The sequence below is a fragment of the Chrysoperla carnea genome, chromosome 2, assembly GCF_905475395.1.
Source record: "Chrysoperla carnea chromosome 2, inChrCarn1.1, whole genome shotgun sequence".
In the NCBI taxonomy this organism is placed as follows: domain Eukaryota; kingdom Metazoa; phylum Arthropoda; class Insecta; order Neuroptera; family Chrysopidae; genus Chrysoperla; species Chrysoperla carnea.
Genome location: NC_058338.1, coordinates 5,862,498 through 5,876,199, shown reverse-complemented (window position 1 = coordinate 5,876,199; position 13,702 = coordinate 5,862,498). Strand labels below are relative to the sequence as shown.

Below are 13,702 nucleotides of genomic sequence, written 5' to 3'. Positions count from 1 at the left end.
AATTTAACTTCACTGGTATGTTTTGAAACTATTTGAGTCGTCGAATAATTTAAATAATCGTCTTCTGTTAGCTTTACTAATATATTGTTTAATACTGTTTCTGTTTTGTTACTGTCTGATGATTTAAAGGCAATTTTTAATGTGTACTGGCTGAAGTTGTCAGATAAAGATGGCGATAAACTATTTTCAGTTTCCGCAGATGTGAAGTTTAGGTCAATATCTGAATCTAAAATACCTGTGCGAAAATTAGGATTTAGTTAACGGATGTTTATTGATTTTTTATAAAGAACTTCGAGCAGGAAATTGCTAATGCTAATATTTTGTATTTCGTGTTAGAAAAATGTGATATTTTTTTAACACTAATAATAACGTGACCATAGACATAGAAAATTTAGTGCGTTTTCGATCTGGCTGTCGAATGAAACAAGGCAGTTAAAGGTTAAAGACCTGCTAGGAGCGTAGTAGGTGTTGAAGAAATATTAAAAATTATATAATCAAATACCGTTATTATTATGACATAAATTATTATAAACTTTATGCTGACAATATCCTTGTGGACATCTACGCATCGAATTAGGCCCCGTTTCAATTTGATCATTTTTTATATAATCCAATAAATTCATTTTTGCCGTATACATATAATTTGATGGACCAGGTCCTAATACACAATCTAATGAAAACTGTTTCTCGGTTTTGTTGGGAGCGTTGTATGTATGACCAGAACATCCAATTTTTTCAAAGTTCGAATAAAATATCATTTGTAAATGTACATTCTGGTTTGATCTAGAAAAAAAGTTAAATTAAAATTTAACCAGTTCGGGGATTGTCTTTGCCTGAATAAATAAATTAAATTGCATGAATATTCCCTATTGCTTTAAAATGAAATTTTACAAAAAAGGGGGCTCCATGATCCTTACATGACAATGCTATTTGATTTATTTTTATAATAATAATCCAGACTTAATTGTATCCATTGATTGATAATATTATCGTACATAGTGGAGTCAAAATTGGTTGAAAATGCAAAATGGCGGGTCCTAGGTGTGAATTCTGAAATATTTATAGAAAAACAAGTTGATTGAGTATGAGTTGAGAACAAACAAAAAGTATGAGTTGAGACCAATATGAGTTCTTACTTGAACGTACACAAACTTTTTCCGTGGCGCAAGTTAATGATTTCCATCTGGCGATTGTTTCTAATTCTTTATTCCATTTCTTAAATAAAGCAAACACATTTAGAAATCTATTACTTTTTATATTTGTGTAAGAAGGAAAAACGGAATTGGTTACGCCTTAACCAACTGAGATACTTGGGTTGACGACTACCTGTTCTAAACAATTTTGTTATATTTTAAGAAAACTTAAAGTAATACTTACGACCACTTTTAAATCGATTGGTATGAGAAAATTATGATTTTCATTGTTCCAAATACGTCGTGTTGCTCCAATTGTATTTCGAAATTCATTAATTCTATGTATAAGCAGATTTTTCGATTTAGAATTTAATGGTTTTATTGAAAAATTTCTATGATGTTGATAACATTTTTTACTTGGTCTCGAACATTTCTATAAAATAACTTTATAAATAAATCATTTTATACAATAGTCCAGGATTTTAACTACTGGACCGATGACAACGGGTCCTCTTACTGTTTTAATTAGTACGAATTATTATTCCCAGTTGACGGGATTTATCTGATTTGTATATTTTTATTGGCTTTTAAAATGGTAGGTACGAGTATTGCCATCTGATAGTCGAAATTGGAACTACTGAAAACGGAACTGTCTATTTCCTGTTTTAATTAGTACGAATTATTATCGCCAGTTGGTGGGGTTGCAACTTCTAGTTATCAATAGAAAGCTACATTACCAGCGAGTCATAACAAAGGCGTATTGTATTTTCAATAAAAATAAGGGTTCTGCTCCAAAAAGAACAAGCCACCTCTGTTCTCTGTCTTAAAATTTGCTGTGTGTGACTTAAAATACCCAATCGGAAATCTTTGCCTTTTAAAATAAAATTCTGAAACCTTCCTTCATATATAGAACTATAGAAAACTCTAGAATTCCCTAGGCTTGTTTATAAGTGATGGTAAATCAGTTCAAAGACTTGCGCAGTTTATTTTAGGGTTTTTATGTGTTTAAAAATAATATAATTACCGGTATTAATTGATTATTTTTAGTTTTAATAGTCGGACAACGACATTGTATAGTTTTATCAATCATACGTAAATCATCTTTATCGAAATATGTGGTACAATCTAAATGACAATAATCAGCTTCCAAAAATAATGCCGCATTTAAATTAGAAATAACCAGAATATTTAGAAATATCAATAAAAACATTTCCATTTTAATTCCAAAAAAAAATACTTTTTTAAAAAGAAAATAATAAAATTAATGTAAATATTTTAGATTGTATTTCCATGGATATATATGATCAGTATATTTGGGATGTCAAAAAATGGGAAATGTGTACAGAAAGTAACGAAAAAACTGTGACCGGTATTTAATTTTTTCTCTCCGATTGTCTATTCTAGTCTTAAATCCTGTGTGAAATCATAAAGTTAAAAAATTCGATTTTTTTGATAGCACAGGCAAATTTGATTCGATCTTATTGGAATTTTTTCTGAAACCCATTAATTTTGGGTCATTCTTTTCAGCTATGATGCCAAATTTTCGCTAGTTATCAATTATGTGCTTAATTCCGGAACCAGGACTCCACATTCTTGAAATATATTAGAGCTAGGTTAATTTTGATCACAAATTTGAAAATTATGACCCAAACTTAGTAGGATTATATACTTGGTTTATCAAAATTGGGCAAAATTTGGATGTGATAGAGCAAAATTAAATTTTTTGGATTCTGATGACGTCATAAAGTTAAAAAATTCAATTTTTTTGATAGCACAGGCAAATTTGATCCGATCTTATTGGAATTTTTTTTGAAATCCACTAATTTTGGGTCATTCTTTTCAGCTGTGGTGTCAATTTTTCGCTAGTTATCACTTATGCGCTTAATTTCAGGACCAGGACTCAAGATTCGGGAAATCTATTAGAGCTAGGTTAATTTTGATTACAATTTTGAAAAATATGGCCCAAATTAAGTAGGATTACATACTTGGTTTATCAAAATTGGATAAAATTTGGATGAGATAGATCAAAATTAAATTTTTTGGATTCTGATGACGTCATAAAGTTAAAAAGTTCAATTTTTTTGATAACACAGGCAAATTTGATCCGATCTTATTGGAATTTTTTTTGAAATCCACTAATTTTGGGTCATTCTTTTCAGCTGTGATGTCAATTTTTCGCTAGTTATCACTTATGCGCTTAATTTCGGGACCAGGACTCCACATTCTTGAAATATATTAGAGCTAGGTTAATTTTGATCACAAATTTGAAAAGTATGGCCCAAATTGAGTAGGATTACATACTTGGTTTATCAAAATGGGATAAAATTTGTTTTGATAGCTTTAAGGTAAAATGACACGATTATGGCAACTGTCTCCCGTTTTGCTTTTACTCTTATGTTAAATACTATCAGTAGACGATTTTTCATTAAAATCATTAGACTCGATCCCAATATATATAAGGCACAACCCTTATACTTGCCACCGGCGCTATGTACCGTCGTTACGGCCCTGCTTATCTCCGTAGAGTTTATACAACAAAGGATCTTAGTGAATTTAATTATATTTTTAATCACACTGCGCTGAGATCTTAAGTCCAATAATTTGTTAAAATAAAACGCATTTTTTTAATTTTTATTAATTTTTTTATTTAATACTTTTTTTTAATCCATTTTTATTTAAAATAAAAAAAAGTTTTATAATAATAAAATAATCGAAATTCCTAATTTTGAAATTCTAAAGATTTCTAGAATTAAGGATTAAGAATGAAAACGTTTTTCGAAATGCTGCATCCTCTACTTAAATACATTCTTTTTTCTTGCGTAATTAAAAAATATTAAGCTCGACTTTTTTATAGTAAATATACAATATTTTTTTGTTTAAATAAAAAATTTGAGCAGGTTTTTCACTAAATGAAGCGCGCGCAAAAAAAGCAGCATTACATAAGCGCAAAAAAAATTCGGAAATAACGTTAAAGAAAAACGTGTTCAATCTTGACGTGTTTCAATAGATAATACACCATCTTCATATAAATCTTGTAACACATCTAAAAGTCTTTGTTCGGTTAATGGATCACCTAGAGCCACATCTACAGATCCAATACACAGTAATAAGGCTAATAATTGGGATCGATGATAATCACTTTTTAAATTACTTATTGTATAACCTAAATCCTTTTCGATATTTAAACCCAATTTCTTTGTACACGTTGTTAATGATTCCCAATAAGTATTTAACAGGTTTTCCGTGTGTAGTCGTCGTAACTCGGATGGTACGGAACTAATTAACAATAACGCAACATCATTAGTTGGTCGACTGTACGTCACCATTTGCCAATCTAAAATCGCACATTCGGCATTCTTCGTATCCTCACGAAACATTAAATTATTACACCAAAAATCGATATGAGTGATCAGTGCCATAGGTTCTTCTGGTGTTAATAAATTTTCGATTAAATCCTTTGTATTTGAACGGATTTTCGTTAACGCGTTAATAACATCTTCTAAACCAGGTCTACGTTCTAAGAATCGTGATAATTGTGGAAGACCTCGTTCAACTAATTGTTGATATGAATCAGTGGCCCGAGCTGTTTGAAATAAAAACGAATAACGTTCCGATAACGGTTTTTGTTCTTTTACTTTTAACGCTAATGATAGCGCATGTAATTTTGCTATCGATTGTAATGCAGCCGTTGTTTGTCGTAATGTTAAACCACGTGAAAAATTTGCACTTGAAAATCCATGCGGTTTAATGTTTTCGAGAACTAATACTGATTCTGGTGGTATTGGACTTTGATCGGGTTCGTTACGTCCAGCTGAATAATGTGCGTGGTAACATTTTGGTATTGGAAATTCAATTGGATCTTCGCCAGCGATTAAATTTGTTTTTTGAAATTTTTCTAAATCAGGAACAACCTTTAACAAGAAAAGAACAAAATTAATGTTTCGAATTTTTAACCAAATATTTTGCAACCAAAGATCTGAGAACTAACTAAATTCAACCTTTAAGCGCAATCTGAACTTTAATATGTTCATTTTCCGATATTTTCATTTTTTAATCACCAAATATGTGAAAATGCTTTTTATCATTGCCTTTTTTTCCAAAAATTAATTGGTATTTCAATAATCGACACTTAAAATGCGAAATTGTTTTTCGCATTGTTTCGGCGCCCCTTGCAACCTGGGACATATTTTGAGTCCCGTGAAAATAGCACCCCCAAATACAAATTTTCATAAAATGCAGATGTCATTCATTTGATAATTATTTTCCCTGAAATTAAATTTTAGTTCAGCATCCTTCAAATTTTGCGAATTTTCACAAAGTTTAAATGTCATTCGTTAGGCAATTGTTCGCCCACGTTTGTCCACCCAAAATTTTTGTTCGTTAACCCTCCTATTATAAATTTTGTGGGAATTGAAGTTTGACATCAGCATCCTCAAATGCAAATTACACGATGTAATTACAATAAAAACGAGCGTTAGTTCGTAGGATCATTTGAAATTTTTGTGATTAAACTGAAAGTAAATATTAATTTGTAGTTGCCTAAAAATTGTGATTTCGGGTTATATACCTGCCTGAAAATGAATAATTTGATGGAAATCATTTAAAATCTGAAAGATAACATAGTAGGAAAACTAAATATGTCAGAGGCATTTAAAATTCTAAAAATGTCGGTGCCAGAGAAAATGATAAAATACTTCTCATGCTCTAAGGTTAGACATTCAACACCAACTTCAACCATAACCAGAGTTCGAAGCAAATAAAGTTGTCTCTGTATTTTACACATTGCCAAAACATAAAAAAAATTAAAGAAATTAATTACCTGTGTATAAAATTTAATTTCTCGTAAGTCAAATTGAGCTTCAGTAACAAAAAATCGACTAAATGGATCCTGCGGTAATAATTTAATGATTAAATTCAAAGATTGATGTTCCGATTTCGTATTATTGATTGTATATTCAACGTATACACTTAATATATCACTTAAAACACTTTCACCAGTATCACATCCTGGTCGTACAACAAATTCCAATATTTTCACTTTACATTCCGTTTCTAAATCATCTTTATCCGTTTTGATTTGTTCTTCATGATGTGCTTTTAATATTGTCTCTAACCATTCTTCTGTTACGGTCCAGTCCACCGAGGTACAACTATCTTCTTCGCTGTCCGACATTGTTTTTGTTAAATTTACTGGGAATGCATTACGATTCATCCTTTTTTTACTTTGGCACTATAATAGTTTTTTTTTTCAAAATTCGTTTAAAATGAAATTACATTACATGTTTAGAAAGAAATTACATTACATGTTTAGAACTGAAAAAAAATTATGAAATTTTTAAATTTTTAAATATATATTGATTTTGTTAAATTGATAAAATGTCTGTTTTGGATATATTTGTCATAGTAGCCAAATTATGTTGATTTGTCATTTCAATTCAATTACATCAGACGCCAAAAAACGTTTCGTTAAAAATCTTTTGACTTCATTCGGGCTTATGATTTTTAAATTCATAAAAGATAATTCAGGTCTGTTAAGTCACAATAAACTATCCTTTGCTAAAAAATGAAAACTTTATCGATATCTGTTCTCAAAAATAATTTTTAATTATTCCTCGAACTAAAAAAAAGGGGTGTTATAAGTTTGACCGCTATGTGTGTCTGTCTGTCTGTTTGTGGCATCGTAGCACCTAAACGAATGAACCGATTTTAATTTTTCTGGTTTCGTTTGAAAGGTAATTTAACGGAGAGTGTTCTTATATATGTTTCAAGTGCGAGTTTAGGGTTCCAAACCCGAAAAATTTGTCGGGGTATTTTTAAATTTTCGTAAATTTTATTTGTTGCATTTCAAAATTAAAACATCCTGATTTGTAACTATGACCACCCAATAAGTCGTTATGTTTCTTGGCGCTCGGTCTAAATTTACATATTTGTTGAATTAAAATGATAATTGGAAAGAATTTATGAGTAATTAATTTTAATTAACTTTAATTTAGTAATTATTTAGATTAACAGAGTACTTGTCATCAAAATCTTCGTTATAAAAATTGTGATAAACAATTATTTAAATCGATTACGATTAATCATCACCGCAGTATTAATTTAACTACTTTCCTGATGATTTGAATCTCAATTTACTGAAAATCAGTCAAAATTAAATCTCTTTCTCAGAAAAACTTGAACTTAAAAAAGTAAGAAAAACGAGGGTCAAATAGTTTTTCATTTCAGAAGACACAATCTTGAAAGTGGAAAATTAAAAACATATTAATTAGTTTGCAACGTTTCGTTGATTAATTTCAACTTTTTCAAGCTCCATGGATAGTTTGTGGCTTTATCATAAGTTTAAAATATTTTTTAATTTAGAAAAATTCTCGATAATTGAATCACAAATGTAAAAATGATTTCGTTCTACGAAAAATATTGAGTCATGCATTGGACATCTCAAATGTGACTCATCATAACGGATCCAGTAAACATTAAGTTAACACGGTTGCTAGAATTTTTAAAACCCTGGACGATCCAAGGACAATATGATTGTTTCGGTGAAACAATGCAAATCAATTTAATACTAATTAAAACTTTCGCTTAATTTTTGCCAGAAATATCTGAAAAGTCAGGAATATTTATTTCAAAACATGTACCTACTTTCAGAGAAATTTTGTTTAATAAATAATTTCACTTTCTTTTTCACTACCTTCATTAAAATTCGTAATTCGTCATAAAACAAATTAAATTTAAAACACGCGCTTAAAAAAAAAATCTAAAATAAAAATTAATCGTCTTGCGATTAAAAAACACACGATAAAAAATAATCATTTTACATGAAATATTCTTTGATATCTTTAAATAATTTTATCACATTTTTCATTATTTATTCATAACGTAATTGGAAAAATTTATGACTAATTAAATTTTAATCAAATTTTTTAGATTAATTAACATTTTTAATGAATTACTACTCACATTTTGATATTTAAATAAAATTTATGTATTTAAATAAGAAATAATTTTTTCAAATTTTCATAAAACATGCTTTTCTTTTGTACTTGGGTTTTTTTTTTCAAATGATGTACGTTTTCTAACAATAAGCACTCAAACGAATCGTCTCACATTGGAGCAATGATATGGAGAGCAGAACACCACTGATATGAAATATATGTTCGGGTGTGTTCACAAAGAAAGTATTGCGACGTCGCGGTATTATAGGGAAAATAATACTGCAAGCGTATATATATTGCGCGTCTGGATGTGTGCGCCTTGTTTACGAACAATGCATTTTGCACATCATCGTTTTTCATCTGTTCAGTATAGATTTTTCTTCTGGTTTGTTGTTTATGATATGAAATATGAGGCTCCCCATTGTTGTCTTTTTACAATAATTAAATAGGGTTTTTCGTTGTTGTTTTTTTTTTGTAGGTGATGAATTTTAATGATTTTAGGTCCTTAGAGACATCTCTAATTTATTATTAAGATTTCCTTTATAAATAATATTTGGGTTTCTCTAAAGAATACTTTCGTATAGATTTTCACTAAATCAGTTTCTAATATAACTATGGGAAACTATACTCTGTGTAGGAAAACTTGGGAAATAGCACCGATTTTAATGAAGTTGTTTGTAACGTGTTTATAGAACCACAAGGAACATTAAGCCAGCTTAATCTAATCATAACGGGGGGTATAGGTCCCAGCAGGGGGTATATAGCCCAAATTTTTTCTTTAAATGCTTATTTTGGCTTAAAATTGTCATCCAGTAAGTATTTTTAGTCGCTGATACGAATCCGAAGTCAGATTACGCTATTTCTGTCACGTATTCCAAATATAGTGCCATTTTGTCACAATTTTTTGTCGCAGATTACGAATCTGATGTCAGATTAACGAATTCTGCCCATTTTCCAAAAATGTGCCATTTTTTTGCACAAAATTTGCAAATTAAGTGTTTATCCCCCATACTGTGCTCCAGGAGGTATTTTTGGTTGCTGATTACGAATCCGATGACAAATTACACGGATTCTGTCACGTCTTCCGAAAATCGTGCTATTTTTGATCTAGAATTTGTTTTTTTTTGTCACAAAAATGGCAAACTAAATATTTATCGCCCAAACTGTGCTTTAAGGGATATTTTTGTTTGCTGAAAACGAATCATAGAATCCGTGCAATCGAATTCCGAAATTCCGAAGTACGGATCCTTAACGGGCCTCGATTTTGAAATTGGTTAAGTAGATTAGTTAGTAGCAGCGAGTAGTCCTTGAGTCTACATAGGAAGTTTAATCAGAAACTATATCTAATAGACCTAGCATATTCGAAGTCACGATAAAGTGATTTTTGAATCAAAATTAGTTTTTTTATTTAGGTCCGTTCCAAAATAATAACAGGAAATCTTTTGTAATTTCAGATATTAGTATCTCCTGTATTAGCTGCAGTTACTGTAGGAATTGGAGTTCCAATCCTTTTATTCTATGTGTACGGCGTTGTTCCAGTTTCATTGTGCAGATCTGGCGGATGTGGTGTTACAACCAGCGGAGCTGGTGTCAAATTCGAATTTGATGATGAAAATGATTACATGAGTCAACTTGGACAACTTACTACTCGAAATCAAGGTATTTTTTTACGAATTATTCAGCACTGTATTCGATTTAATTTTTATTTAGAGTGATCAAAATTCGAGAATTTTCACCCGAAAAATAGTTTTCATTTAATCATTGGTTACATAGTTACTTAGATAATGCACAAGAACTCCTACAAATAGTAATTTTTTTAGGCTGGATTTCAAAATATTTTTCTTAAAATGACCAAATGAAATTAATTTTCATGAACCATTCGAGAATTAATTGATTTGAAACTCCTGAACCTTATGTGTTAATAAATTTCATTTCAGATACTTCTTCAATAGATGCTCTAAGTCATCGTGGTGTAAATCCAAGTATTGGTGAAGTTTCATTGTCGATGGTTAGCGGTAGTCAAACTTTGCGTATCGGTCAAGAAACAGATCGTGAATCTGCTAGTAATATTGCATTAGCTGGAGCAAGTTTAGCTGGAAGCATTACTTCAAGTTGTGTACCTAGTGGTCAACGGTATGTATTCTCAAAATAGATTTACGAGAAGGTACGACTAATTATTTAAAAAATTGTTTAGGCTCGAAATACAAGTTGATGTTTTGGCTGGCCAACGCTTTAGTATGAGTAGTGAAACTGCTTCAGCAACGACAAGTCTTTCAGAGAAATCAGTTAATGCCAGCTTGCCAGATGATGGAGGTGCATCTACTAGAGCATTAGCAGGATCTGTTCTTAATTATAAGGTAAGCCCCGTTTTCAAGCATTAACAATTTTTTTTAACATTAACAACCGATTTCGCCATTAGTTGGGTAAATAAATATACCGGATTTTGAGAGAAGAAAAATCCTCAATAATTGTATAATAATGTAGATAACTTAAAAATTTTTCAGCCCAGTGTAAGTGAAACCTGTAGTTTGGCAACAAATGGTGGTGGTGAAGATTGTGGTTCAGAACGTGTCCGTTTCGATGATAATGTTAGTTTTATAGCTCCGCATAGTTTCGCTGATAAAACAAGCATTGGTAGTACACGTAGTTGGCGTATGCAACAACATAGTCTCGAATCCGAGTCAACACCACGACCCGTTAAAGTTACATTAGCACGTACCGATCATATTTCTAGTAATGAAAGTATCGTTATCGATACGGAATTGCCAATCGAAGAGCATAAACCCACACGTAATATATCGACTGCAGCAACATTACGACGTTTATTTTTTCACTCGAATTCAACGCAACAATCAAACGATGGCGGTAATCAATTGATTAATAAAAGTACAGAGTCAACAAGTAGTAGAGGTATACAAGAGACAAATTCATCAACAATGTTACCAGTCATTCCTGAACCTCCAGTAGTATCAACAAATAATATTAAAATAGATATTTCTATGCTATAGTTGCTAATATAAATTATAATATATATATATATATACATATATACAATCTGTTTTTTAAATCATTTCTCATACTACTTCAATGAGTGTGAGAGAGTACATATACATTCAGCAATGTGTTTAAGAAAGATGCTATTATATGTCTGCAGTAGCAATAGAAACATGTAAACAGACATATAATAGTATCTTTCTTATACACGTTACTTAATGTATATGTACTCTCTCACACTCATTGATGTACTATGGGAAATTATTTAAAAAACACAAGAGTATACAAGATGTACCTTCAAAATGTTATGCAAATTTTGAGAATAATTCCTTAAAATATTTAGTAAAAATTACGGTTCAAACTGGTTATAACGACGTTAAAGAGATCTCCCATTATGATCGTTATTCGATAGCCGTTATAAGTGAAATGTACATTTTATTTAAATGGAATACTTATCTTCTGAGAGAAATGTTATTAGGAGCTTATTTAGTAGCTCTTTTACTAAAATAATTCTTCGCTCAAGAGTAATAAAACCCTGATCGTCAAGAGACAAGCTGGAATACCGAATGGCCGGACTACCCTGGTGGAAAAAATATTTGAAGAAAGGATAAGTCTTAGGAACTCTGAATTTCTTTGAGTTTTTGGACTGTAATTCATAGTTATCTAGACTTATTAAGTCTGAATTAGACAGTCTAAAAACGTTGAGAAATTCAGAATTATTCAGAGTTTCTAAGACTTTTTCAAAGACTTATTCTTTCTTCGGATATTTTTTCCATTAGGGTAGGGCGCCTCAATCGGGCTCATTCATCTTTTTTTAAAGAAGGATAATTTGTTTGACATCTCAGGCTGACCCTTTGATATTCCAGCATGTTTTGGATGACCGGGCTTTCACTTTTCTCCGAAGAAGTGTGATTTTTGTTAAAGACTCACCAGATGTGCCCCTTTTAACACTTTTTTGATAGAAATTCGTAAGGTTGTCCATTAAAATGAGTACGAGTAAATTAGACAGATTGACTGGTTTTTGGATAAGATGTAATTTTTTGGCCACTCTGATCAAATATGGGCAGTTTTTTTGTGTATGATTATTTTTATTGATTGATTTCATCGAAATTGATGTATAAAAGTGATCGTGTCGAAAAAATTGTCCATTTTTAGTTATTCTCGCTAAGGAAATCGTTCGCGTTGTTTAAAATGTAACATCGAAAATTTTTTCACTAAACTTTATAATCAATCGAATTCGAAGAATAGCCACAGAGGCTATTGTCAAGACGCGAGGGAGTTTAAAGATTGGATAATTCTTTATTCTTTATTGGATAATTATAAGTATTGAACAATGATCTTAAAATTTTTACGACGTCTTGAAGGTACACCCAATATATTAACCGTTAATTAATATTGATTTTAATCAAAGTTTACACTTTAATTTACAAAAATAAAAAAAAGTTAACCAAAAATATTGGGTATATTTCTGTAACTGCGCTATTTTTTTTTTCTAGTATCACTAAATGTGTCACGCTTAGTAAGAAATTCCAATAGACTTTCTATTGAACGAAACTATGAAACGGGATTTATTTTTTTCCAATTTATTCCTATTCAATAATAGTTTTCAAAAAGAATAAACAAGAAATTAAAAACTTTTTTCAGTTCCTTTCGATTATAAATTTTGAATGAGTTACTAAATCTGAATTCCCGATTCATTTCAATAGGAAGTTATTGGAATTTTTTCCTAGAGCCATCAAACATACAAATGTTTATCTGATAAGTTGTTTGATAGGTCTTAGTACAGGAAACCCAATGATCTAATTTAAATCACAATAGACCTTTTGACAACAGCCTCTTAAAATATCAGCCATTTTGAAATAACTATCAAATGGGCTATAATTATGAAATTTACAAATTTCATCACAGTTACACGAGATAAACATTTGTAACACGTCATGTGACTCTCCGGGCATTGATTGGCAAAGGATTTGAGACATTTTTAAACGTAGAAAAAAAGTAAATATAGCTTATTCCATCTTTGGCTAGCATTTTTTACGAATTTTTTTTCCTCTCTCGAATATCAAATATACCGATCTCCTTGATTTTGAGTGTTGTTCTCGAAGTTCTTTGAACGCTTTCTAACTCTTTTAAGCTCGTGATTATGCGCAGATTAGATTCCATCCTGCTTTCAGATAAATAGAAGATTTCGAAGGCTCATCGTTGCTGAAACATCTATAAAATATCCCAAATATAATTAACATTTATAATTGAATTGCATTTTTTTTGAGAATCTCAACAATTGTCTCACTTTCTTTGACGATCACTGTACTAAAGTTAATTTATTTTTTTATTTGAAAATTATTAATAATTATTTATTACTAAAATGTAAGTCTGGGATCAATATTTTTCAGGTTTACCATATTGTTTTCGATAAAGGTAAATATTTGAATTTTTGCATGATTTTCGAACTTTTACCGAAAACAATTTTGTAATTTATTCTTTTCAAGCCTACGATTTTTGATGGATCAAGGTAAAATTGAATATTTTTTAGTAAAATTTTTTGTCGGGTATGAATAGTGGCAACGTTTTAAAAAAAGAAATCTCAACTATTTCAAACTCGACTGAGAATTTTATCAAAAGTAAAATTTCCTCTCGATC

At 30.4% G+C, this 13,702-nt stretch overlaps 2 protein-coding genes across 2 annotated transcripts in view; one reads left to right on the top strand and one right to left on the bottom strand.

Annotated features, from left to right (window-relative positions):
• Positions 1 to 11,076, top strand: part of LOC123292328 (E3 ubiquitin-protein ligase RNF19A-like) — a 32,102-nt gene extending 21,026 nt beyond the window's left edge. Inside the window, exons 10-13 of the mRNA XM_044872950.1 lie at positions 9,523 to 9,727; positions 10,006 to 10,201; positions 10,263 to 10,425; positions 10,573 to 11,076. Of these exons, the coding sequence (XP_044728885.1) occupies positions 9,523 to 9,727; positions 10,006 to 10,201; positions 10,263 to 10,425; positions 10,573 to 11,076 (1,068 nt within the window). The remainder of the gene's footprint in view (positions 1 to 9,522; positions 9,728 to 10,005; positions 10,202 to 10,262; positions 10,426 to 10,572) is intronic.
• Positions 4,005 to 6,395, bottom strand: LOC123292338. Its single transcript, XM_044872962.1, has 2 exons — positions 5,953 to 6,395; positions 4,005 to 5,044 (listed from the first exon to the last, which is right to left on the bottom strand). Exons 1-2 carry the CDS (start codon positions 6,343 to 6,345, stop codon positions 4,118 to 4,120), a joined length of 1,320 nt encoding a protein of 439 aa, XP_044728897.1. The 5' UTR covers positions 6,346 to 6,395; the 3' UTR covers positions 4,005 to 4,117.
• Positions 11,077 to 13,702: the final 2,626 nt, after the last annotated feature.

Bases quoted from the DNA above. Each gene is read 5' to 3' on its own strand.
- LOC123292338 (XM_044872962.1), bottom strand. From the start codon at position 6,345: ATGAATCGTAATGCATTCCCAGTAAATTTAACAAAAACAATGTCGGAC. The intron at 5,045-5,952 runs GTAATTAATTTC...TTCTTGTTAAAG, and splicing joins AAATTAAATTTTATACACAG to GTTGTTCCTGATTTAGAAAA.